General features: G+C 40.7%; 1 protein-coding gene across 3 annotated transcripts in view; it reads right to left on the reverse strand.

The window, feature by feature from the left end:
* DOCK3 (dedicator of cytokinesis 3) overlaps positions 1-21,501 on the reverse strand; it is a 123,485-nt gene that overhangs the window by 98,393 nt on the left and 3,591 nt on the right. For all 3 annotated transcript variants that reach the window (XM_017819956.1, XM_017819957.1, XM_017819955.1), the window contains exons 2-3: positions 17,861-17,902; positions 16,323-16,477 (exon numbers count right to left, since the gene is read on the reverse strand). In XM_017819956.1, coding sequence (XP_017675445.1) covers positions 16,323-16,477; positions 17,861-17,902 — 197 coding nt within the window. The remainder of the gene's footprint in view (positions 1-16,322; positions 16,478-17,860; positions 17,903-21,501) is intronic.

The following is a 21,501-nucleotide window of genomic DNA, read 5'->3' on the forward strand; positions in this document are numbered from 1 at the left end:
ATCAGAGATAAACGCATCACAGCAGAGAAAAAAATTAACATTTTACCTTGCTGGGTTCAGATTGAAGATGTGCCACAGTAGTAGCAGCATCTTAAACAAAAGCTCATTTATTCCTTTGCTCCTATGTGCTGTAAGCAACCTTCAATTACTCTAATTGCACCATCTCCTCCTGTGCTAACTCACATCACAGTGAAACCACCTCTTGTGCAGCAGTCAGTCCGGGTTTACAATCACTCTCATGATTAGTAATTGCTGGAGCTACTCAAATCTAGGAACCATTGCACTGACAAGCAAAGTCAAACAGCTTCTTGTTCATTCACTTGAAAAGGAGGAAGAATGAAAGGAGTGTAGTGTCTCACTTCTTGGCTGCCCTGAACTGACTGAAAAGCAGGACCATCCTGAACTGGCATCTGTCTCTGCAGAAAGGAAGGAAGCCATCAATGGTTTGGGACATTACGTTTTCAGCATGAAAGAGGAGGCAAACAGGGACAAAATTTACTGTTGGGTGAGCAGCAGTGGCATTTTGCCCATGGGGAGTTTTTGTTGTTGGGATTTTTTGCATAACATGCAAAGATGACAACTGAAGGACAGGCCTGGCAAAGAGCTTGGGATGGATTGGCGAGGCCTTGCATTAACTCATGGACAGGTTTAATTACTGTGGAGTGTTGAAAGGCAAAAATCCTGACTGAGCATCAATTTATGAACGTAGGCACAGCATTAATAGATGGATAATGCCAAAGCAGTGCTAGTCTGGGGAGAGTCTGCAGATCAATTTGCTGTTTGAATTGGAAACTGGTGATAAAGAACAGATTAAAAAAAATTAATTCTTTAACAAAGTCCAGGAGATTGGTTTTCTGAAGCAGGAACAGCAACACATTAGGGCTTCAATCTCCTTAAGCAGAAACCTCATATCTTGTACCCTCCCCTTGCCTTAAATAATGGTTCAGCAGACATTTCTCCCAGAAATAAATACCTCCTTCACTCTCTCTATTCCAATATGCCACTGAAAGGGAAATGGTACAAATATGTTCCCTCGTTTTTCTTCTTTTCCTCAGTGCTTCCTATTTCCAAAGAAAACTGGGAGAACATTGAAAAAAATCCACCATTATTACAAATACCTCAGTCCGTTCTCAGAAGCTGTATTTAATTGCGTTTTCAGAACCCAACATTTGGCCAATCCCTTCTAAGAATAAAGGTTATTTTAAAATACATATTGGTCCCATGACACATGCAGAAGTGCACAGGGAAAAGGGTCATATGGTAGAGGAGAAGATCATATAACAACTTGTATTTTAGACTTTGATCTTCTTTGAGTCTCTTCCAGGTAAAAAACTACCTGCACACAAAATAAAAATCTGAACATGCTGTCAGAGAAGCTGGCAGGAATAAGCTACAAAGACCTGCAGAGCCAGCACAGTTCACCTCCTTTCAGTCCTATCAGTTAAGAAATGGTGATAAGCATGATACTATTTAATTTCTCCTCTCCTCCCACTGCAAAAAACCCCAAACAAACCTCTAGTCTCTTCTTTTAATGAATGCTAATATGCCTGATAATAATTCTAGAATAAAATTTGAGTTGGCATTTGAGCATCATAAACATTTTAAGATGTTACTGTAAAAGCACCATTTTTTGTCCCGGATTAATCTCGAGAATAAACTCTACAAACTGCAAGCCCAGGCCATTCAGGATGGAGCCTGGGATGAGCTCATCACTCTCTATGGCAATAGAAACCTTGCCAACATTTGCCTTTAGAATATCCCAGTCGTGCTGTGCACACCACGTTTTGGGCAGTTCACTTCATCAGAGCCATGAAATCCTGCATTCCTCCTACCACCGTGTGGTACAAGCTCTACAAGGACAGTACGTGGACCAGGTGAATGGAATTATGTTAGGAATTACTGGCATATGATCAAAGTGTTTTCTTAAAGCTGCAAAAGGGAGCTTGTTTCAAAATATTTGTAAGTTAGGAGAGAAACACCATGGAAGAGATCCCTGGGGTTTGGCGGGAGGGAAAGAGAAAACTGAACTACTGTGTCTAAATCTTCCAGTGTGGCCCAGCTAATATTTGCATGGATTAATTTGAGAAGCTGTTCCTGTATCAGAGAGGAGGTACCCTGATCCAGCACAGCACAAGTTTTCAAGCCCCAGGACAGCAGCATTAGCCAGTTTTCCAGGAAGCAATTACTGTTCTCCAACAGCCTGTGTGGAGCCAGAGAGAAAACCCGGCTGTGCTGCCATAGCTCTGCCATCGAGGGGCATCCTGCAGTACAGGTAACACCAACAGTAATGAGGCTTCTTATATTTGCTTGTACAACTTTACACGAGATTCAGGGGAAAAAATTATTTTCATTCTATTTGCCACAATCTCTCTCATGTTTGTCAACTGCAAGAACTGCAAGATTACTGCAAGATTACTATGCTCAGCGATGGCAATGGTCACTCCAGGACAGCATCACAGCCTGATGCTTTTGAGAGCACCTGCAGAAACTTTCTAAACAGGACACAAGGTTCACATCAGACCTTCTAAACTTTTATTTCATGAACATGGTCTCATGTTCAGGAAGAAAGCATGCATGTATATCAATGTTTCAGTCATTTCCCACTGTCATAAAGACCAGGTTGATTTTCCTCTGTAAAAAGCTTTTCAAGTTTATCATGATCATCTTTCAGAGTTGCTAATTTCTGCTCATCCTCTTGGAAAAAATCTAGGTCCTTACAGCTGCTGTAAGAATGACCTAATAATAAAATCTCCCAGAGCTCCACAGAATAAGTCTTCATTCTCAGTGTGAGTGTGAGAGCAAGCCAAAGCATATGTACAGAATGATACTGTGTCTGTGAAGAACTCCATTCCCATTTACAGTGTAAACCAACAGTGTGTTCTGGATCCCAGGGCACAGCAGTGTTTGAGCAATCCATCATCCACAGTGGTCACTGCTGAGCCCTGGAGACAGAGGGATCACCTCTGCTGAACTTTCAGTTTGCTCAGTGTCTCAACAATGACTCATGGACTGTTTAAAAATCTTCCTTTTCAGGCAAGTGCTCATGGAGTGTGTTTGTTTTTCCCCCTCTTTTCTTTTTGTGGGGGGAGGGAGGGGAGTTCTTTCCTGAGCTGCCTTATCCAGCAGATCTGCAGTAACCCCGGATTCACAAACAAGTGAAGCAAAGTACACTGCTTTGGTTTATGGAGTGTATTTTATAAAGACATCTTAGAGAAAAGAACACAAAATCTGTGAGGGAAATGAACCTGGCCCTGAAAAAACGGCTCCAAGCAACACAGTTTGCTTCCCAGCAAATTCAGGCTTAATGCTCATGAATTATTAAATTACCACATTGGCTGGAAGCCCCGGGGGAGGATTACAGAGCTTACAGTAAGACTGTTACTGCAAACACTGGGTTTCCATAGAAACAGAAAATAGTGAAAATAACTACCTGTCATTTCTCTCTACCACATTTAAAGGAAAGCCACCACAATGTTAAAGCATTACTGGGGCTTGCAGAAGAAAGGTAGCCAAGAACCAATTACATTCTCCTTGGGTTCTCATGACTCTGACACACTTGAACATTTGACACTGTCATTAGGGTTTTTCTGTTATTCCCATCATGAAAGGTGCATATTTGTGTTCTTGAGTGGAATCCTCTCAATTAGCTAGAAAAGGTTTCTATTTTCAGAAAAAAAGAGAGACTTCAGTCATCTGTTGAGATTCCTCAGTGCCTGCCAATGCCCGTGACTTTAACTAATGAAAAGCAGGGCAGACTGACCTGCCAGGTGGCAGGAGAGAAAAGCTTTGTAGAGAAGACTTCTAATGTTGGATTACAGGTATTTTGTAGAATAAGTATTTTATCACCATCTCCAACCTGGGAGGATCTAATGGTTCTGAGGGCTAATACAGCAGCTGTTGTATTTAATTCTTGCTCCACAACCCACATATCCCTGTCACTTGGCTTTGCACATGACAACTTCTCTCAGAGACACAGAACTGGGTTTAACAGGGAATTTTGCCACAGAAAGAGTTCAAGTATAATGAATAGTGTTCCTTACACTGGGCCTTCCTACAGACAGAAAATTACCTGTAACTGCTTTTTCTGAGCTGTGGAGTTCACTGAAACATTCTGACAACGTGTATTTGTCCCCTGCCATTCCAGACAAAAATCTCTTCCAGTTGTACCTGTTCATGACACATGGTCATCCTTTCTGGGCAGGAAAAGGGAAGAAGTAGTTCAACTGCCTGCAACTAATTGATTTCTTCCTGTTAACAACCAAAAAAATCAACACACTCCTGTAGAAAATTCTGTATCCCTACCTATTGATCCCTCTTTTGGGGGAAGGAGGGTGATGGTGGTGAGAGATACAAGATAAGATGGATTTTTTTGCAAAAGCTCCTTTTTTATAATTAGTAATTTCATAGGAAAAGAAAAAAATAGTAATTTTATAGGAAAGAATTAACATCTCTAATAAAACCACTTATATCTCTTACAAGAGTTTTCATATACAAACCCAGACAGTAACCATTTCTCTTCCATATCCCACTAACAGGACAGGGGATAAACAGCCAAACCAAGCAAATGCAGATTTCAGAGAGAGGTAGGGAATGAAAGTCAGCTGAAGCACCTGGCAGAGAAAATGACACGTTACTCCTCCTGCACCCTATTCTAAAAATCTACACACAAAAGACCCTCTATAAAATACTCCATAGGTTTTAAGTCTTCAGTAATGATCAAACTTGCATTTTCTAGAAGTTACACACTGTCAGAAAGACTCTTTGTCCCCAGCTGTGTGTGTGCAGCAAACTTCAGAGACCCACATATTTCCCATGTTATCTGGAGTGACCAGAACAAGGCACTGCTGTGATAACAATATTCCTTAGTGTTTGCTTAGTTTTTGAGGAAGTTCATCTTGATCAGGATGAAAAACTGCTGCTACTATTGTTACTACTGCTATGAATTATCTATTGCACAAAACTCAGAAATATACTTTCCTTGAAATCCTAAGAACACATTAAACTAAAGCACAGGAGGAACTGATGGAGGATTAGCTATTCCAACAGATCAGATTGCTAGAAGAGGTAAAACTTGAAAGATTTTTTTCGTGACTAAGCAGAAGAAAAAACTCATTAGTTGGTAAGCCTAATCCTTAGAAAAATTCTCTGAATATTAAAGAAATAATTATGAGTGATACAAAGTTATTTTTTCCCAGCAGACAAATCATTATACTGACAGTGAATGAGATAACTTTTTTAATTTAAAATAGCTATGCTATTAAAAACATAACAAAAGGAAAATTTAGCACATAATTGCACAATAAAAGTAAAATATAATTTTCTGCTTCCTTACATAGCAACTGGCAGTAGTGGAGCATGATAATATTTTAAAGCAATTAACTGGGGATAAATACCCACACACTGTCACAGCACTCCCAGAGCCATTACCTGAGAGAGAAACAATATAGAAAAAAGGATCTTCAGGTCAGTTCCATACCCTGGGAGAGAATGCAGTCAGGCTCGTCTGACACAGTTTTTAATGTGGATCTTTCCACATTAACTAACAATTTCTTTTGCAGCTATTCAGCTTCAACCAGACTCATCTACCCAGTGGCCCCGTCTTCCCTTCTTCTGACCTTATTAATGCTGATATTCCAGTTTATTCTCCACCTGTCCCCTCTCTTCATTCTCAGCTGCTACATCTCCCTCTACCCAAGTAGCATCTGGTGTCTACAATGTGTGCAAGTTCTACAGCTCCGGGTTGGGGCAGGTAGGGTTGCTCTGTGCAGGTCTTCTCCCATTAAGGCTCCTGATCCTGCACATCAGAGCTTTGAGGTGAACTCAAACCCCTACTAAGACAGGACTTGGACAATTTGCCATCACCTTTCCTGAAGTTTGCTCAGTGTTTGAAATGTGGTGGTAATTGTCTACATCAGGAACTGTTACAAGAAAATTATTCAAGATGATGTGTAAGCATGATGAGCACACTGAGCCAGCAGTGTGCTCAGGTGGCCAAGAAAGCCAATGGATCCTGCCCTGGATCAGGAACAGTGTGGCCAACAGGTCCAGGGAAGTGATTCTGCCCCTGCACTCAGCACTGGTGAGGCCACCCCTGGAGTGCTGTGTCCAGTTCTGGGCCCTCAGTTCAGGAAGGACATGGAGGGGCTGGAGCAGGTCCAGAGAAGAGCAACGAGGCTGATGAAGGGACTCAAACACAAGTCCTATGAGGAGAGGCTGAGGGAGCTGGGGCTGTTCAGCCTGGAGAAGAGGAGGCTCAGGGGAGACCTCCTCACTCTCTACAACTACCTGACAGGAGGTTGTAGCCAGGTGGGGGTTGGTCTCTTCTCCCAGGCAACTATCAGTAAGACAAGAAGGCTCGGTCTTAAGCTGTGCCAGGGGAGGTTTAGGTTGGATTTTAGGAAGAAATACTTTACAGAGAGGGTGATCAGCCATTGGAATGGGCTGCCCAGGGAGGTGGTGGAGTCACCGTTCCTGGAGGTTTTTAAGATGAGACTGGATGTGGCATCAGTGCCGTGGGCTGGGAACCACAGTGGGGTTGGATCAAGGGTTGGACTTGATGATCTTGCAGGTCTTTTCCAACCTGGTTGATCCTATGATTCAGTGATGTAATTTTAGCTACACTTTTCCTGATAACATTTTTGACCAGCTGATACACATTTCTATTGACAGTTTAAAAGTGAAGAAAATATAACTAAATGATGATGAGAACCATGGAGCTAATGACCATCACCAAATACAGAGATGAGGGATTCCTGTCAAATTTGTCAAGGTAACCTTCAGCAACTTGGTACAGATTTGTACTCTGATGTCTGAATTGGGAATACTGTGTCAGAGACAACTCCTACTGCAGAAAGAGTGAAAATCAAATCCCCTACAAATTCATAATTTCTAACTCCAGTGTTTCAAAGTGGTGCATTTCATTCTATTCTATCTAAACATTGTCACAAACATTTACTTTTTACAGCCTCCCACCACCACCAAATGCAGTATTGTGACTTCTACAGGACCAGACTGTACAAGTGAGCAGCAGCTTGAGGAAACTCTTCCTTTTCTAACACACTCACACACTGCTAAAACCAAAGCCAGTTTGATCATGCCCTGAAAGTTAACCTGTTTACAAGGCCAAGGAGACATTTAAATTGATGATGATGTTGTTCCCCAATATTTTTTCCCCTTTAACATCTTAAACTTTTTATGTATTTGTCTGCTAATTTTTAACAGGAATTTGGTTGGAAAGTATCTCAAGATCTGGAGATGAGTTACAAACTGGAAATCACTACCTACATTGCCTCTGCTAGTTATCACCACACCCCACTGCAGAACAGTATTAACAGCAAAACATTGCCACCAAACATTTATTGACTTAGCCTTGAAAAATAGGGGCAGATAATTTCATGCCAGATGACTTTAGAGTAGCTGAATCCAACTATCATGATGTTCATCAAGAGTGTTTTTTCAGTCCATAATTATGTTTCCAAATCATGTTTCTCTCCTGAGAACTGCTTTGTCAATGGTGCTAAATTTTTAAGGCAGAAGATTTGGGACAGACTGTACTGCTCACATTCTCCCCAACATCCACCCACAAACCGAGTACATTTCCACATGAAACATCTTTCCATATCAACTATTAGCAACAGCATTAAAGAGAAAGCTTGTGTTTTTTCCTCACTTTGACCACGGCTTTTCCTTTTTAACACAGAAATAGATGCTTCCAAATCCCTAAATCCTAGCCCTGAACTGCAGTGCTGGCCAGCTGGGTAGAAGACAGGCTCCTACAGCTCTAGTATTTTGCAATCACTGTGGGTCTCAGTTTTCTCACATTTCTGCACGTGTTTTACCTAGCCATCTGCTGAGAAAAAAGGGATTAACATTTTATCCTTCAGTGGGGAGGAAAAGAATGTGAAAAGGCACCTCAATGAAGCACAGTGAGCTGTTTTATTAAGGGCTAGATGTTAACCTTGCTGATACCTCCATGTACTCTGAGGTAAAGGATCAAAGCAGTGTGAGAAAAGAATGAGGCAATGAAGCTGCTTCATGAACTTGAGAAAATTTTGCTTTTTACAGGAACGAGGACTTTCTCCATAATGCAACCAAACCAATAAATGTTGATTTGCATTAGAAAAGCTCCAAGCAGTTATACATTAACCACTGAAGGACAAAGTCCTGCTTCAGAGCAGACACATTTTTCTGCTCTGTGTCTTATTGCCCCAGACAGAGAGGGACAGGGGGAAGTTTGGAATTCTGGTGGAATCTTCAGGAGGAAAATACTCTGTCAATATATCTTTTCCTAATTGCAATCACCAGTCAAGATCAGCTTCCATTATGATGCTGCTGCGAAACCACCAGCTGACAGAATACAGTAGGACAGACTTCTATCTAACAGATTCATTTTAAGAGCAGATGGGATCATTACAATAATTTAGTCTTGTCTACTATATAACACAGACCACACACTATTTATGCTAATATATCTTTGGGCTTATTTGCTTGTTTTAAGGAGGGAGAGGCTGAGGCAGATGTTTGGCTTATAAAAATACATATTTTGTAATTCCTTGTTTTTCCCCCCATACCTTTTGACTGGTTTTTGTATGAGCATTTGCTGTGTCTTTCCTTACCTTAAAGTGCAAATGATTTAGGCTTATGATGCATATGAGGACATCAACTTACAGTGTAAAAGAAGGACGTATGTTCTGGCAGCACACAGTATTTCAAGACAAAATTTTGGACAGGCATTTTACATAAGAGCAAACATCCCTTGTTAGCAAATCATACCCTCAAAATCTGGGCCATTACCTCCAGTCATGTCTACATTTATGTCTTAAGTAATAAGAAAAAAATATCATAACAACATGTTATGTGTTCACTGTGTAAGGTTGCAGTTACACAGCATAACACCATTTAGATACAGCCCAAAGGCACAATTTAGTATAGATTAAAAAAAGAAAAAAGGTGTGAAATGCTAATCAGTCCAAGCTAATAACAACTCAAATTATTACTACACTGTTACTGTGCCTTCCCTACACTCCTCTCATTGCAGTGCTTCACACTCCCACAAATTTACTCTCTTGAATGATTTTAATTCCATTACTCTCTTTTTTCTTTCTCTTCCTCCTTAAAAAAACAAGCATTTTATTTTTGAAATAAAATTATTTTAAATTATAATCAGAGGAAGAAATTATACTAATTCCATGTGGATGTTTTTCTTATACTGACAGCAAAGAGAAAGAATAAAGATCTGAAGAAAACAAAATAAATTTAACTTAACAGTGAATTATTAATGAAGGCCTGCAAAAGGAAATGAAAGGAATGGTTTGAGAGAAGCAAACAAAAAAAAGAATGTTGGAAGGTGAAAAGCTTAGATAACTATTTGATTAGGCCCTGGAGGAACAGAATTTTTTACAAAAAAAGGAAATACGATAAAACTCAGTGGATAGAATATTGTGCTCTGTACCAGTGCACTCAGTGAGGTGTTATGGAAATGAGACCCCTCCAGGAAAAGGGTGGGAATCTGCACAGACAGGAACCAGTCACAGCTTTCAAGGTCAATCACTGTGCAGCACCTTTCCCCCCAGTTCACTGAGCCCTACAAGAAATGGGTTATCCGTACACACATTTATATACACCTAAACCTGGTCATCAGCTATGATTCCCAGAAATTTCCCATGCTTTAAGAGTCTTAAGGGTCCAGCTGGGAACTACGTAAACAGAAGGGGTATGTGGTTCTGCATTTGCAGGTACATTTATTTCTCTGCTTAACCCTTTCCCCCACCTCCAACTTATATAAATTCCCTCAAAGCTGCCTCGACGATACAAAACTGTCAAACAAAATCTACTGACAAAAAACACACTGAAACACCCAGACACTAAAAATCAACAGGACTCTAAGTTTTAAGTATTTGCCACACTTCTGAGTGGGCTAAGTTCAGATTCTTACCATTAACAATCATCTTTCCTGACAGAACTTAGAGATAAAATAAGGTGCAATCTTAAAAACTTCTGCAGTACTGAAAAAGTTACAGTAATGTGGATCCACAAAATGCACTGTGAGGATCAGACTAAGTATTCCCCATGGTTTCCACCCTTCTTTGGGTAAATTGTGGGGTTTTTTGCTAGCATTTGGCTTAAGTAAACTTTCTCTCATGTTTCCTGGGACACTATAAGGCCATCTGGGAAGCATGTTTTACTGTACTCCCCATCCTTCATGGGTCCTTAAGTAACATTTCCAGAGTACATTTTCATTAACTTTAAACTTTTTAGGTTGCATGTCCATAACATAGGCTCTTTAGGCGCACTGTACATTTAATATTTCTCAGAATAAACTGTATCAAGCTGTTAACAAGAGGTGCTAGGAACATCATACAGAGAAGCACTACAGCAGCACAGAGCAGAAGAGAAGGCAGTTCTAAAACTGAGTAAGAGCCACCTATCTATATGTCATTTCTTAATTTGATTTAATTTCTTAATGTGATGGCTTCTAGGAAATCTTGTTATATGTTAACTGAAGCAAAAGAATGTAATATACTGCAAATCTGCTAAGGAATATTGGTTTCCAAAAGAAAAAGAAAGAAAAAAAGATCACTTCATGAAGACATTGCAAAAATAGTTACCTAGATACCAGAATTAGGCACATTGGGATAAGGGATGTTAATAATTAAAAAAGAGATATAAAGCAGGAAGGAGAAAATATAATGCACACTATGGTGTTCACTGAAGAGACATGATCTTGTAAGCCTTGTAAGTGAAAAGCTGATTACAAGGCAGATGGCACAAGAGCAGCAAATCAGGACCAACCCAACTTTTGAGCACTGCACAGTGCAAACCAAAGAACGGACCCCCAGTGTCTTTTAGTGCACACTTTACAAAACCACAACATCAATGACATAAAATCTGGAGCATTTCGTTACCATTGTGACCTCTGAGTTGCCAATCTCCACTGGATCCACATCTAAAAATATGTATAGTTACCTATTGCTGCTACTGCCACAACTGCTCAAGCTGAAAATAGTCATTAGTTAAACCAGCCACTTAGTTAAAAATATTAATGAGTTAAACCACCAGTTATTAGTAAAAAATATTAATGAGTTAAACCACCAGTTCTTAGTTACCTTTTCCTTGTGCCACACCACACAGTGCCCTACTGAGCACCTGGGCCACATTTTCCTTTGTCTCCACCTACTGCCAATGAACAGCAGCCCTGTGTGCATGTGTGTGTATCTTGCTCTCCCTCTCCACATTCAAATCCAGCTGAGCTTTCCCTTTTCTAATTCTGTCCCTGCACACCCAGGCTACTTCTTATTTTCCCCAGGTAGCTCAACTGCTGCATCTGCTTGACTGTCCACACACCAGAAGGGACCATCCTGAGTGTCCAGAACGTCACACTGAGATAAAATGACAGCAAGAAAAGGCACCATGGACAAAGGAGCAAGCAAACACACAAAAACCCCCAGGTGGTGGTGACTTGGACTGAACAGACCAGCTGAAAGATGGTGAGATCTTCTCCTAACGCTATGTATTAATGAGAGGGGACCATCAGCAAACACATGCCTTGCACAGACACTACAGGGAACATTTGGTCCCTCAACAAAAAGGCTCAACATATTCTGTATGAGAAACACCCACGTGGACTTTCTCTGTCAACCCTATCAACACCACCCTGGGCACTCAGCACATCTTCCACAACCTCCAGTCACAAGGTCTTTATTAAAATGGACTTGGGAAAGGCGCAGCAAGTAGGAGTAGCAGGTGGGGGAGTTACAAGCAGAAACATGCACAACACCGTTTTTCCATGCATAATTCCTCATTAGGCCCCAGACTTTCAAATTCAATCACATCAGAATTTCTTTTTTGTTCTATTCCCTCTCCATAATCGAGGATATTTCTAAACGACAAGAAACTTTTAAATCCCAGTGGTGTAAAGCAGGGTAACTGGTTTAAGACGCAGACAGATAAAAAAACGTTTACATGTTTAAACATAAACTTTATAAAGAAAAATAAGACTAAAATTTATTTATCTTTTTCCATACTCAAAAGGCTGAGAGAATTGGGACTGTTCAGCCTGGAGAAGAGAATACTTCAGAGTGACCTAATTGCAGCCCTGCAGTACCTGAAGGGGGCCTACAAGAAAGATGAAGAGAGATTATTTACAAGGGCCTGGAGTGACAGGACAAGGGGGAATGGCTTAAAAATGAGAGAATAGGTTTAGACTGGATATTAGGAAGAAATTAGGAAGACATTTTAACAGTGGAGAGGCACTGGTACAAGCTGCCCAGAGCAGCTGTGGCTGCCCCATCCCTGGAAGTGTCCAAGGCCAGGTTAGACAGGGCTTGGAGCAACCTGGGCTAGTGGGAGGTGTCCCTGCCCATGGTAGGGGGTGGAACGAGGGGAGCTTAAAGGCCCCTTCCAACCCAGGCCATTCTGTGATTCCATGACACTTGGGACTTTTCAAGCCTATTTTCAGAGAAAACCTGCTACCGTGCTTTTGAATGTGTGATTTTTTTAAGCTCTGCATAATTCCATGCATTTCCTGGGAAAACAGAGCTGTTGTTTGCATAGGAAGCCAAACCTCACTGCTTTACTGAATTTAGTTTATTTCCACCCATCAAAATCATGATGAAAAAATGACAAAAAATTTAAATATATATCTTATTTGTTGCATCCATCCAGCATAAATAACTGCCCTGGATCACTTTTTCTACCAGTTTCCAGCTCTTTTAGAGCAGTTTCATCCAGCCTCTATGTCCCTCTGTACCATATCAAGTTTAATGCTTCTCTTCAGTTGAGGCAGGAGGTGCATTCCCATATAACAGAACAAAATTAGTTGGCTCTGATGTGATTTGTGCTTGACAAATCTATGTTGACTTTTACTTATCGTCTTGTGGCTTCTCAGTGCTAACAAGTAGTTTATTTGTCCTGCAACTTTTCGCATTTGCCATTGGATTGCAGCTGACCTTCTTAGGGAGATTGAGGCAAAACAGCCATTAAATACTCCAGCTATCTTGGAAACATCTGCTCATGGCTTAAAGTCCCCTTTAATCTCTTCAGTTATTTCTTGATTTTGTAATTTATTTTTTTTTCTTGCTGCTAAAGCATTATAGAACTATTCTTTTTTTTTGTTCTCAATGTCTTTTGCTAATTGTATTTTTTTTCCTACAAGTTTGTCTTTTCCCATCCCTTCATACCAAAACAATTTGCTTCCGTGCTCTTCAACAGTATGGTTAAGAAACCAACAACTCTCAAATTTCTTTTCTCCATATCAGTTTACCTGTCTTTGTTTGATGTTTATTGACACCCTCCATATGGAGTTTCACCATCTTTACATCAACATTTTCATTCCTTCCTTTTTGACATTACTATCAACCGGATCATTCCATGATCATTCATCCCAAGGCACACCTCACAATGGGGCTCTACTTCCTCACTGGATCAATTATCACATTACTTTCCTCTAACTTCCACATAGCAGACAAACTGAGGCATAAAAGTTTAGTAACAAAGATTATGTTGCTAGACTAATGGCTTTGGTATGTAAGAAGGTGGGACATTTTTTGTAACCAAAAAAAGAATCCCCAACAGTTTAAAAAAGACAAAAAACTTTAATCCCTTTTGACCTGAGCCATTAAGTTCTATGCACTTACAAGTGCATATTCATGTGAATATTTATATTTCTCTCAGACTAAAAATTAAGTAACTTTTTCCTTGTTTTTACCTCTAGGTCTTACCCCTCTAACAACAGCATTGTTATTCTTGCTGCCCAGAGCTCCCCACTGTCATCCTTTGTCTGCTCCTCCTTTTTTTGACAGCACAAACCATTAAACACAGTAACATATTTGTATTCAGAACCTGAGAACCACCTCAAACTGTATTTCAGCTGCTGTTTCAACCTTCTGATTGCTAACCCACAACTGGTACCTGCTGTTACTTCAGCCCTTGAAAAACACTGCAAATGTCACCAATTCCTCACTTAACTAACTGGGAAATAACTCTTCCCACCAGCAGGTTCAGTGAGGTTTGTAATCTAGCACATGTCCAAAGCAGTAACGCTGAAAGCCACTCAGCCTCCAGCAGGAGCAGTTTGGGTAAGCAATTTATCAACCTCAAAACCATTCCAGAAGTGAATTTGTCCCTTCCATTTAGAATGCAGTGAGCAGAAGCTTTACTTGTTGTTTGCTTTTTTTTTTTAACCTTAATGTACTATATGCTGAGAGGAAAGAAAATCTTTTCAAGTAGATATAAAAACATCATTCTAAATTTGTAGCAATGTGTGTCTGTTTTCTGAGTTCTTCTGTAAAACAGAGCTCAGCCTCATTACACATTTCTTCCCCAGCACTCCCTGGGACGTAGGAAAATGTAAAAATTATGCTGTTTTCACTGCAGCAGATCACTGATGCTTAATACGAAGAGCTAAATAATAACATCTGTTTGCACATCAAAGCATTACTTTATACATTTAAATATGCCTGAACCACTCTTTGTGTTTTTTCTCATTATAACTATTATTTTACTTTTTTATCACAGGCAAACCCCCTTCTTAAGGCTTTCCATTCAATGTTTACATACTATGCAAATGCAGCCCAAGACAATTCATCTCCTTTCAAAGCAACTTCTGCTGGCAGCAGCTTGTCCACTTGTCCCTTCCTCTTCCCTGCAGCTCTCCTCATCTAAATAATTTGTTATTTTACTGCTCTGTGGTAGAGACTGATAAATTCAGTGTATTTTTTTGGTTTGGTTTGCCAATTTCACCTTTCTCTTTTAACAGCTATTTTCTGGTAATTCTCTTAATAGAGGAATCATAGGCATGAACTCCTGAACTACAGCAACTGGAGAGTGTCCAAAGGAGAGCTACGAGGATGATGATGAGTCTGGAGAGGAACCATAGGAGGGGATGAGGGCACTTGGGCTGTTCAGGGGAGATCTCTCAGGCCTTCCACATCCTCATGAGGGGAAGCAGAGGGACAGCACTGATCTCTGCTCTCTGTGACCAGTGACAGGACCCGAGGGAATGGCCTGGAGTTGTGTCAGGAGAAGATAAGGTTGGATCTCAGGAAAAGGTTCTTCCCCCAGAGGGTAGTGGGGCACTGAACAGGATCCCCAGGGGAGTGGGCACAGCCCCAAGGCTGACAGAGCTCAAGGAACTTTGGACAATGCTCTCAGGGACAGGGTGGGATTGTTGGGTTGTCTGTGCAGGGCCAAGAGTTGGACTGGATGATCCTTGAGGGTCCCTTCCAACTCAGGATACTCTATGATCAAAACAAGTGTTTCTCACTTGAAGGGTAAAATAAGCATCGTGTTCTATCAGGTTGTGCATTCTTGCAATATTCTATGGGACAATCTAAAGGTTGTTTAAATAAACAGTGGCAGACATATTTATAAGATGTAATCAAGTCATCAGAGCTTCCCAATATAGATCAATTTTACAGTGGGCTGTACTCTGAAGAGCTACAAAACTGTTATCACTGCTCTAAACTTTCTTGGATGAGCAATATTCACATACTAATGTTCCTCTGAAGAGAGTAAAGAACATTTTGTGGCTCTTCCCTTACTTTGGAACAACTCTAAATCTAATTTGCTGCAAACTGGGAGAGTTTTGACTACGGCAGCAAATATGGTTTGTGCTGACTGTCAGGACATGCCTTAACCAAAAGTCAGAGCACCCCACAGACATGCTGTACTTCAGACCAAGTCACACTTACTAAACTTCCAAGACACAACATAAATGCTGCAATACTCTTCTATGTATTCTGCTGTTTTCAAAACACACAGTTGTAAAGGAGAAATCCAGCACATCTCATGTTTGTGAACATTGGTACCAATTAGCTCAATGTACTGCGAGCACAGACACGGGGATGAATGTGAATAGTTTATACTGATGGCAGCAGAGCGATGCCAACAAGCTTTTTTGTGACAGGCCTGTAAGGCAAGGAGTGGAGGAGAGTTAAAGAGCCTCAATTCATCACCCAGGCACACAGCAGTGCTCTCAAACCCATCCTACAGCCTGGCCCTGCCTGTATTAGTGATTCTTAAGCAACAGCCCTAAGAAGGCAGCTACGAGACACCAAGACCCTCAGTAACGTGTGGAGGCAGAGTCACAAACCTAAACAAAATCCAGCCATTCTGTGCCTTTAATGCTTCCCTAAATTTCACATGCAAAGACCACTATTACTGATATTCCCACGTGTGCACTGCAGGGCTGGCAACTTATGATTTGCCAGCTCTGTCCTTTCAGCTGTGTCACAGGAACACACCACAGGTTTTTTCTCCAGGGTGTATCTTTTGTACAGAACTGTTTCTTTAGGGAGCTTTTCAGTTATTTGACACACCCCTACCTGATCTGTTTGCCTTCTCGGACATCGTACAAAGAGAAAAAGACATCTGTGTCTTCCCCAATTGTGTTGTAGGTGAAGCTCTTCAGGCTGAGGAAGAAGTGGTGAGGCACTGGCATGCGACAGGCGTCCCCGTGGCGCTGACGGATGGTGTCCACCTAACCAAAACCAGGGAAAATCACTTGTGCTTCTCCACAAACAAAGGACACGTGACCAAGCTGATCATTTTAACTGAGATTCTGCTCCCCTTTCTCCATCAAAGTTTAATCTCAAATATATTCTGCCTCAGATACGTGCTAGCTTAAGTTTTCTTCCTCCGTTTTTTCCACTTATAATTTCAATAGTTTGAGAAACCAGGATAACCGAGTAGATATGAAATAAATGGTTTATGCATTTGAAATTTGATTTTATCAAGTAAACCAAGTCAATCCTATTTCTCAGATTTTGGCTTTATTCTAGTAGTGAAAATGAACTATAATAAGATGTGCTAGGGTGGTTCCTGATGATTTCCATTTAAAGTAGATGGACTTTAGGGGAATTTCCATTAAAGCAGATGGACTTCAAAGCATTTTTAAGAATAACATTTATTCCATTATTTCTTTTTAGTAGCTGTAATTCATTTACAAATGTCATTTATGTGGCCAGAGGATGAGGGCAGTAGCCATCCCCTTGTGCTGGACACTGGTGAGGCCACACCCCAAATCCTGGGTTTTGGGCCCCTCACTGCAAGAGAGACACTGAGGGGCTGGAGTGTGTCCAGGGAAAGGCAACAGTGCTGGGGAAGGGTCTGGAGCACAGGTCCCATGAGGAGCAGCTGAGGGAGCTGGAGGGGCTCAGCCTGGAGAAAAGGAGGCTGAGGGGGGACCTTCTCACTCTCTACAACTCCCTGACAGGAGGGGGGAGCCAGGCAGGCAGGCTCTGCTCCCAAGGAACAAGGGGGGATAACTAGAAGCAAATTTATGCTTTTAGTTTTATACCCCTTTGCATCTATTTATGCTGATCTTAATAAACAAGTTGCATGAATATCCTAAGCTCACGAGGCTCTCTAGACAGGTACACACCAACAAAGAAAATCTTAAAATTTCCAGCCTTCCAACTCAAGATTTGTACTGGTTTAAAAGGAATTTTGTTCTGGATTTTAAATTAAAACCAAGTAAATCCTCATTCTTTTAAGGACAGGCACCTATGGAAGCACAGACTTCTGTACAGATCAAAGGCAGATCCCACGACCAGGAATGGATTACATTACTACAGAAAGGGTATGTGAGGCAGAAGCCACTAAGCCACGTGTCAGCAGGTAGAAAGAAGAGTCACGTGGGCAGAGTGAGGCTTTTGATCTCTCTACAGAAGATGATCTTTTAAGAACAGTCAGAGCTAAAGAAAAAAGACCTAAATGGAATTTGAAGAAGGACCTTAGTGACTTAAATATCTGAGGATCTTCTGAGGAAACGTTCTGTGGGTAGGGACTTACCCAATAATCTCCATCATACCTTTATATACACTTAAAAACAATAAAAAATTTCAATGTGGGTGGTATTTACCTGTGACGTGCTCTGCTGGACACTGTGTCTACTTGACAAATGCTGTGGAGACACAAAATAGTAAAATTTAAACCTTTTTGAAAGTAATATTTATATCTGTGTAGCATTAAAACAGTAATTGTAAAATATGACTCTTAAAATTATTACCAACTTTACTCGGCCTTTTTTCACAGTATATCATCACTCACAAGACCACTAGCTTTCCTAAAGGCTTTTCTCAGTTAAGCCATTTCTTAGCCTAACTACTTCCATTTACAGGGGTGTTTACCTTAACTTTTAAAGCAAATGGCAGTCACAAGTTAGAAAGAATTTCCAACAGTGTAATAGCATTTCTCAAGAGTTCATCACCCTATACTGTACAATCCATGTGTTCTCTTGTTAAACAGGGAGATACCTCACCACTAATCCTCATCTACCAATATATCCATGAAAAGGTGCATTTGTTAAAAAAAAAAAAATCAGACATCTAGAATGAAAGATGGATTTTAGACTTTGTTTTAACCTTTTGCTCTAATCAGAAGATGAAATCTTGATAAATGGCTGAAGACTCCTCTACAGTTTCAGCTGCCCAACACCTGTAAAGAAGTATCAGCATAACGAGCTACATGTCCAAAGGGGAACTCAGAGGATGATCCAGTATTTAGAGCCCTTTATGCTAGAAGGAGATGTTATAATCAGAAAATGGACTGCAAGACTCACTGAACCCATTTAATCTCCAAAGGGAGATTTAAATACTAATCTAAATTGAAAAGGTTTCAGAGAGCTTTAAAAAAACATATCATTAATGACTCTGCCATGTCTGTTCCCTGCTCATCATCTCAACATCAGCATGTTAAACTGAAATATTACCATTGACACTACCACACCTTATTAAACATTCTCTTCATTTGGCCCATCTCTCTCCCCTTCTATTACAAACCCAGCATCTTATTCTGACCCAACATTTACACTGTAGCATAAGGAGTAGACTGGCTGCCAAGAAGGGCCCTGTATCCAACACCAGTGAGGCCACACCTTGAATCCTGGGCTCAGTTTTGGTCCCCTCACTACTAGATTGGATATTCAGGGAAATTTCCACACTGAAAGCATTGCCAAGCATTGGAACAGGCTGCCCAGGGCACTGGTGGAGTCACCATCCCTGGTGGGATGCAAAACATGTGTAGACATGAGGACATGGTTTAGTGGTGGCCTTGGCAGTGCTGGATTAATGGCTGAGCTCAATGATCTTAAAGGTCTCTTCCAAACTAACCAACTCTGATTCTAAATGGCATATTTTGACACCTGTTTACATTCACAGTTATAAAAATGTCCTCTTTCACACTGTCAGTAAAAGAGATAATGACCTCCAGCTCCACTGTTTGTCTAACTACTGCATCATCTTCTGAATGTCAAGAAACCCCCTAAGTTTAGGTGGTTGAGTTGTGTATTGAATCTTCTGGCACCTGCAACCACTCAGAACCAGTTAGCACAGAAAAGACCAGTTATTTAAGCTGCTCAAGGTGTCCTGGCTTCTTTTGACTAAAATTCATCTTTAAATCCAAGTAAAAAAGTGGGTGAGAAACTCAAGCAACATAAATATGAGACGTGGTCCGAAGAGCTCCAGTTTCCTCAGTGAACACAGCTGCTCACAGTGCACACTGAGGTAAATCTGTAACAATAAGTGGCCAAAAAGCCAATCAGGTTTTATATTTTTCCACAATCAAAAGATTAGATTTCACTAACTCTCTGCTTTTATGTTTCAGAACCATGCTATTACAATACAATCACTGACTGAGTTACTTTTAAACACTCTTGCTAAAGCAAAGTGCCCAAAGTGTACAATGCTCTCCTGGAAGCCATTTTTGGGTACCTGGATGGGAGGGTGATGGAAAGTAGCCAATGTGGATTTACCAAGGGTAAATCATACTGGATCAAGTGATTCCTCTGGTGTAAAATGACCTGATCAGTAGATGAGGGAAGACTAGTGGCTGTTGTCTATCCTCTGCACAGCAAGGCCCTCACCACAGCATTCCTGTAACCCATGTTGTAAAGGTACACCTGGATGGGCAGACTGAATATACTGATCCAAAAAGCCCAATAAACAGTTGGATTGTCAGGCTCCAAAGGTAGTGGCTGATGGTGTGTATTCTTTAGAGGTCTGCCCTGAGACCTCTGCAGTCTCATCAATTCCCAGATGGCTTTAAATCGGGGGCAGCAGACTGGCAGGGTCCTACTAAAGCAAGGCAAACATAAGTCTAGAGAGAACTCTGGCAGCAAGGACCTACAACAATTTACTGCTTCTATTAACAGGAATGTAGCCACTGTCACTGAGGGTAACATTTATCCCCTTTTACTCAGCATTCAGTCAACCCCAGCTGAAATATGGCACCGTGCTCAGCCAAGGACAGGGGAGCAGCTGGGAGCTGGAGTGCAGGGTGTATGAGGAGGATGGAGGGAATGCAGCATTCCCAGTCTGGAGAAGGGAAGGTTTGTAGGTGACCTGAGGGCAGCCTTCCTATAACTATGAAGTTACCACCAAGTTGAGACAGGTTCTTTACAGAGCTCCACAGCAGCCAAAATACTGCGGTCATCAACTACAGCATGGGATATCCAACTTTCCAACATGGAAAAAAATAACCCCATCCAGGTAGCCAAGCATTAGAGCAGGGACCCAGAATCTTTCCTTGAAGAATTTCAAGATCCAACAGGACAAAGCTCTGAGCAGCCTGGTCTGAATTCAATATTGACTTTGCACTGAGAGCAGGAAGCTTGACTAGATGTCCCCTGAGGCCCCTTCCAACCTGAACAGCGTGACAAGGTGATATAAAAATAGGGCTGTTAGGAAATTATCCATCTTCCTTCTAGAAAAAAAAATAAATCAGTTTTATTTTTCCCAAAAGGGAGTTGCCTGGTAAAGTTGTGCAAACTTGAACAGATAAGATGTTCAATATATCTTTCCTTATCAAAGTGCTTTCTGATGCTTAAACTGGTTCCTTGTTATTGTAACCTCAGCTCACTGATTTTTGTCTTGTCCATCATTAGGATGAAAAGATTAATTAATTCAGTTTGTGACTTCATTATAATACTCAAATCTCCTCTACAAAACCACTTAAGCTTGTAGTGTCCCAGCCTGTACTTCAGAGAGAACAATTAACTGCAGAAGTTCAAACCTTGCATTGATGATTCTCACTTGTAGCCTACACTTTTTGTATAATTGCTTCAATTTCTCTACATTATTTGGAATTCTGACCCTTTAGTCCCATGAAATAGTCAGACACACTACTTCCAACTTTGTGGAATTTATATATTTAGTAAGCAGACTCCCTATTTCAGCATCTAGTCCTTAATTAAACACGAAATTCAGCAGATTCATCCCTCATATTTGATCAAATTATTGACAAACATTCTTCACTTTTTTTTTTTTTTGAGTATGGGTTTTCTAATTAGCTCTCTGTTTACAGTAATTTCATCTGAAACTAATGACTTTAGGAGAATTCCAATTAAAAAACCCAACCAAATATTTAAAACCTTTATGAAAATTGAAATATGGCATCAGCTGCTTTTCCTCTATCCACTAGACTTATTTTTGTTCTGGAAGTACATTGTAACTTCTAAAAATTGCTTATTTTGAAGAAGTTAATGCTCACTGTTACTCACCTTCT

The sequence above is a fragment of the Lepidothrix coronata genome, unplaced genomic scaffold (genome assembly GCF_001604755.1).
Source record: "Lepidothrix coronata isolate B3197 unplaced genomic scaffold, Lepidothrix_coronata-1.0 Scaffold78, whole genome shotgun sequence".
NCBI lineage: Eukaryota > Metazoa > Chordata > Aves > Passeriformes > Pipridae > Lepidothrix > Lepidothrix coronata.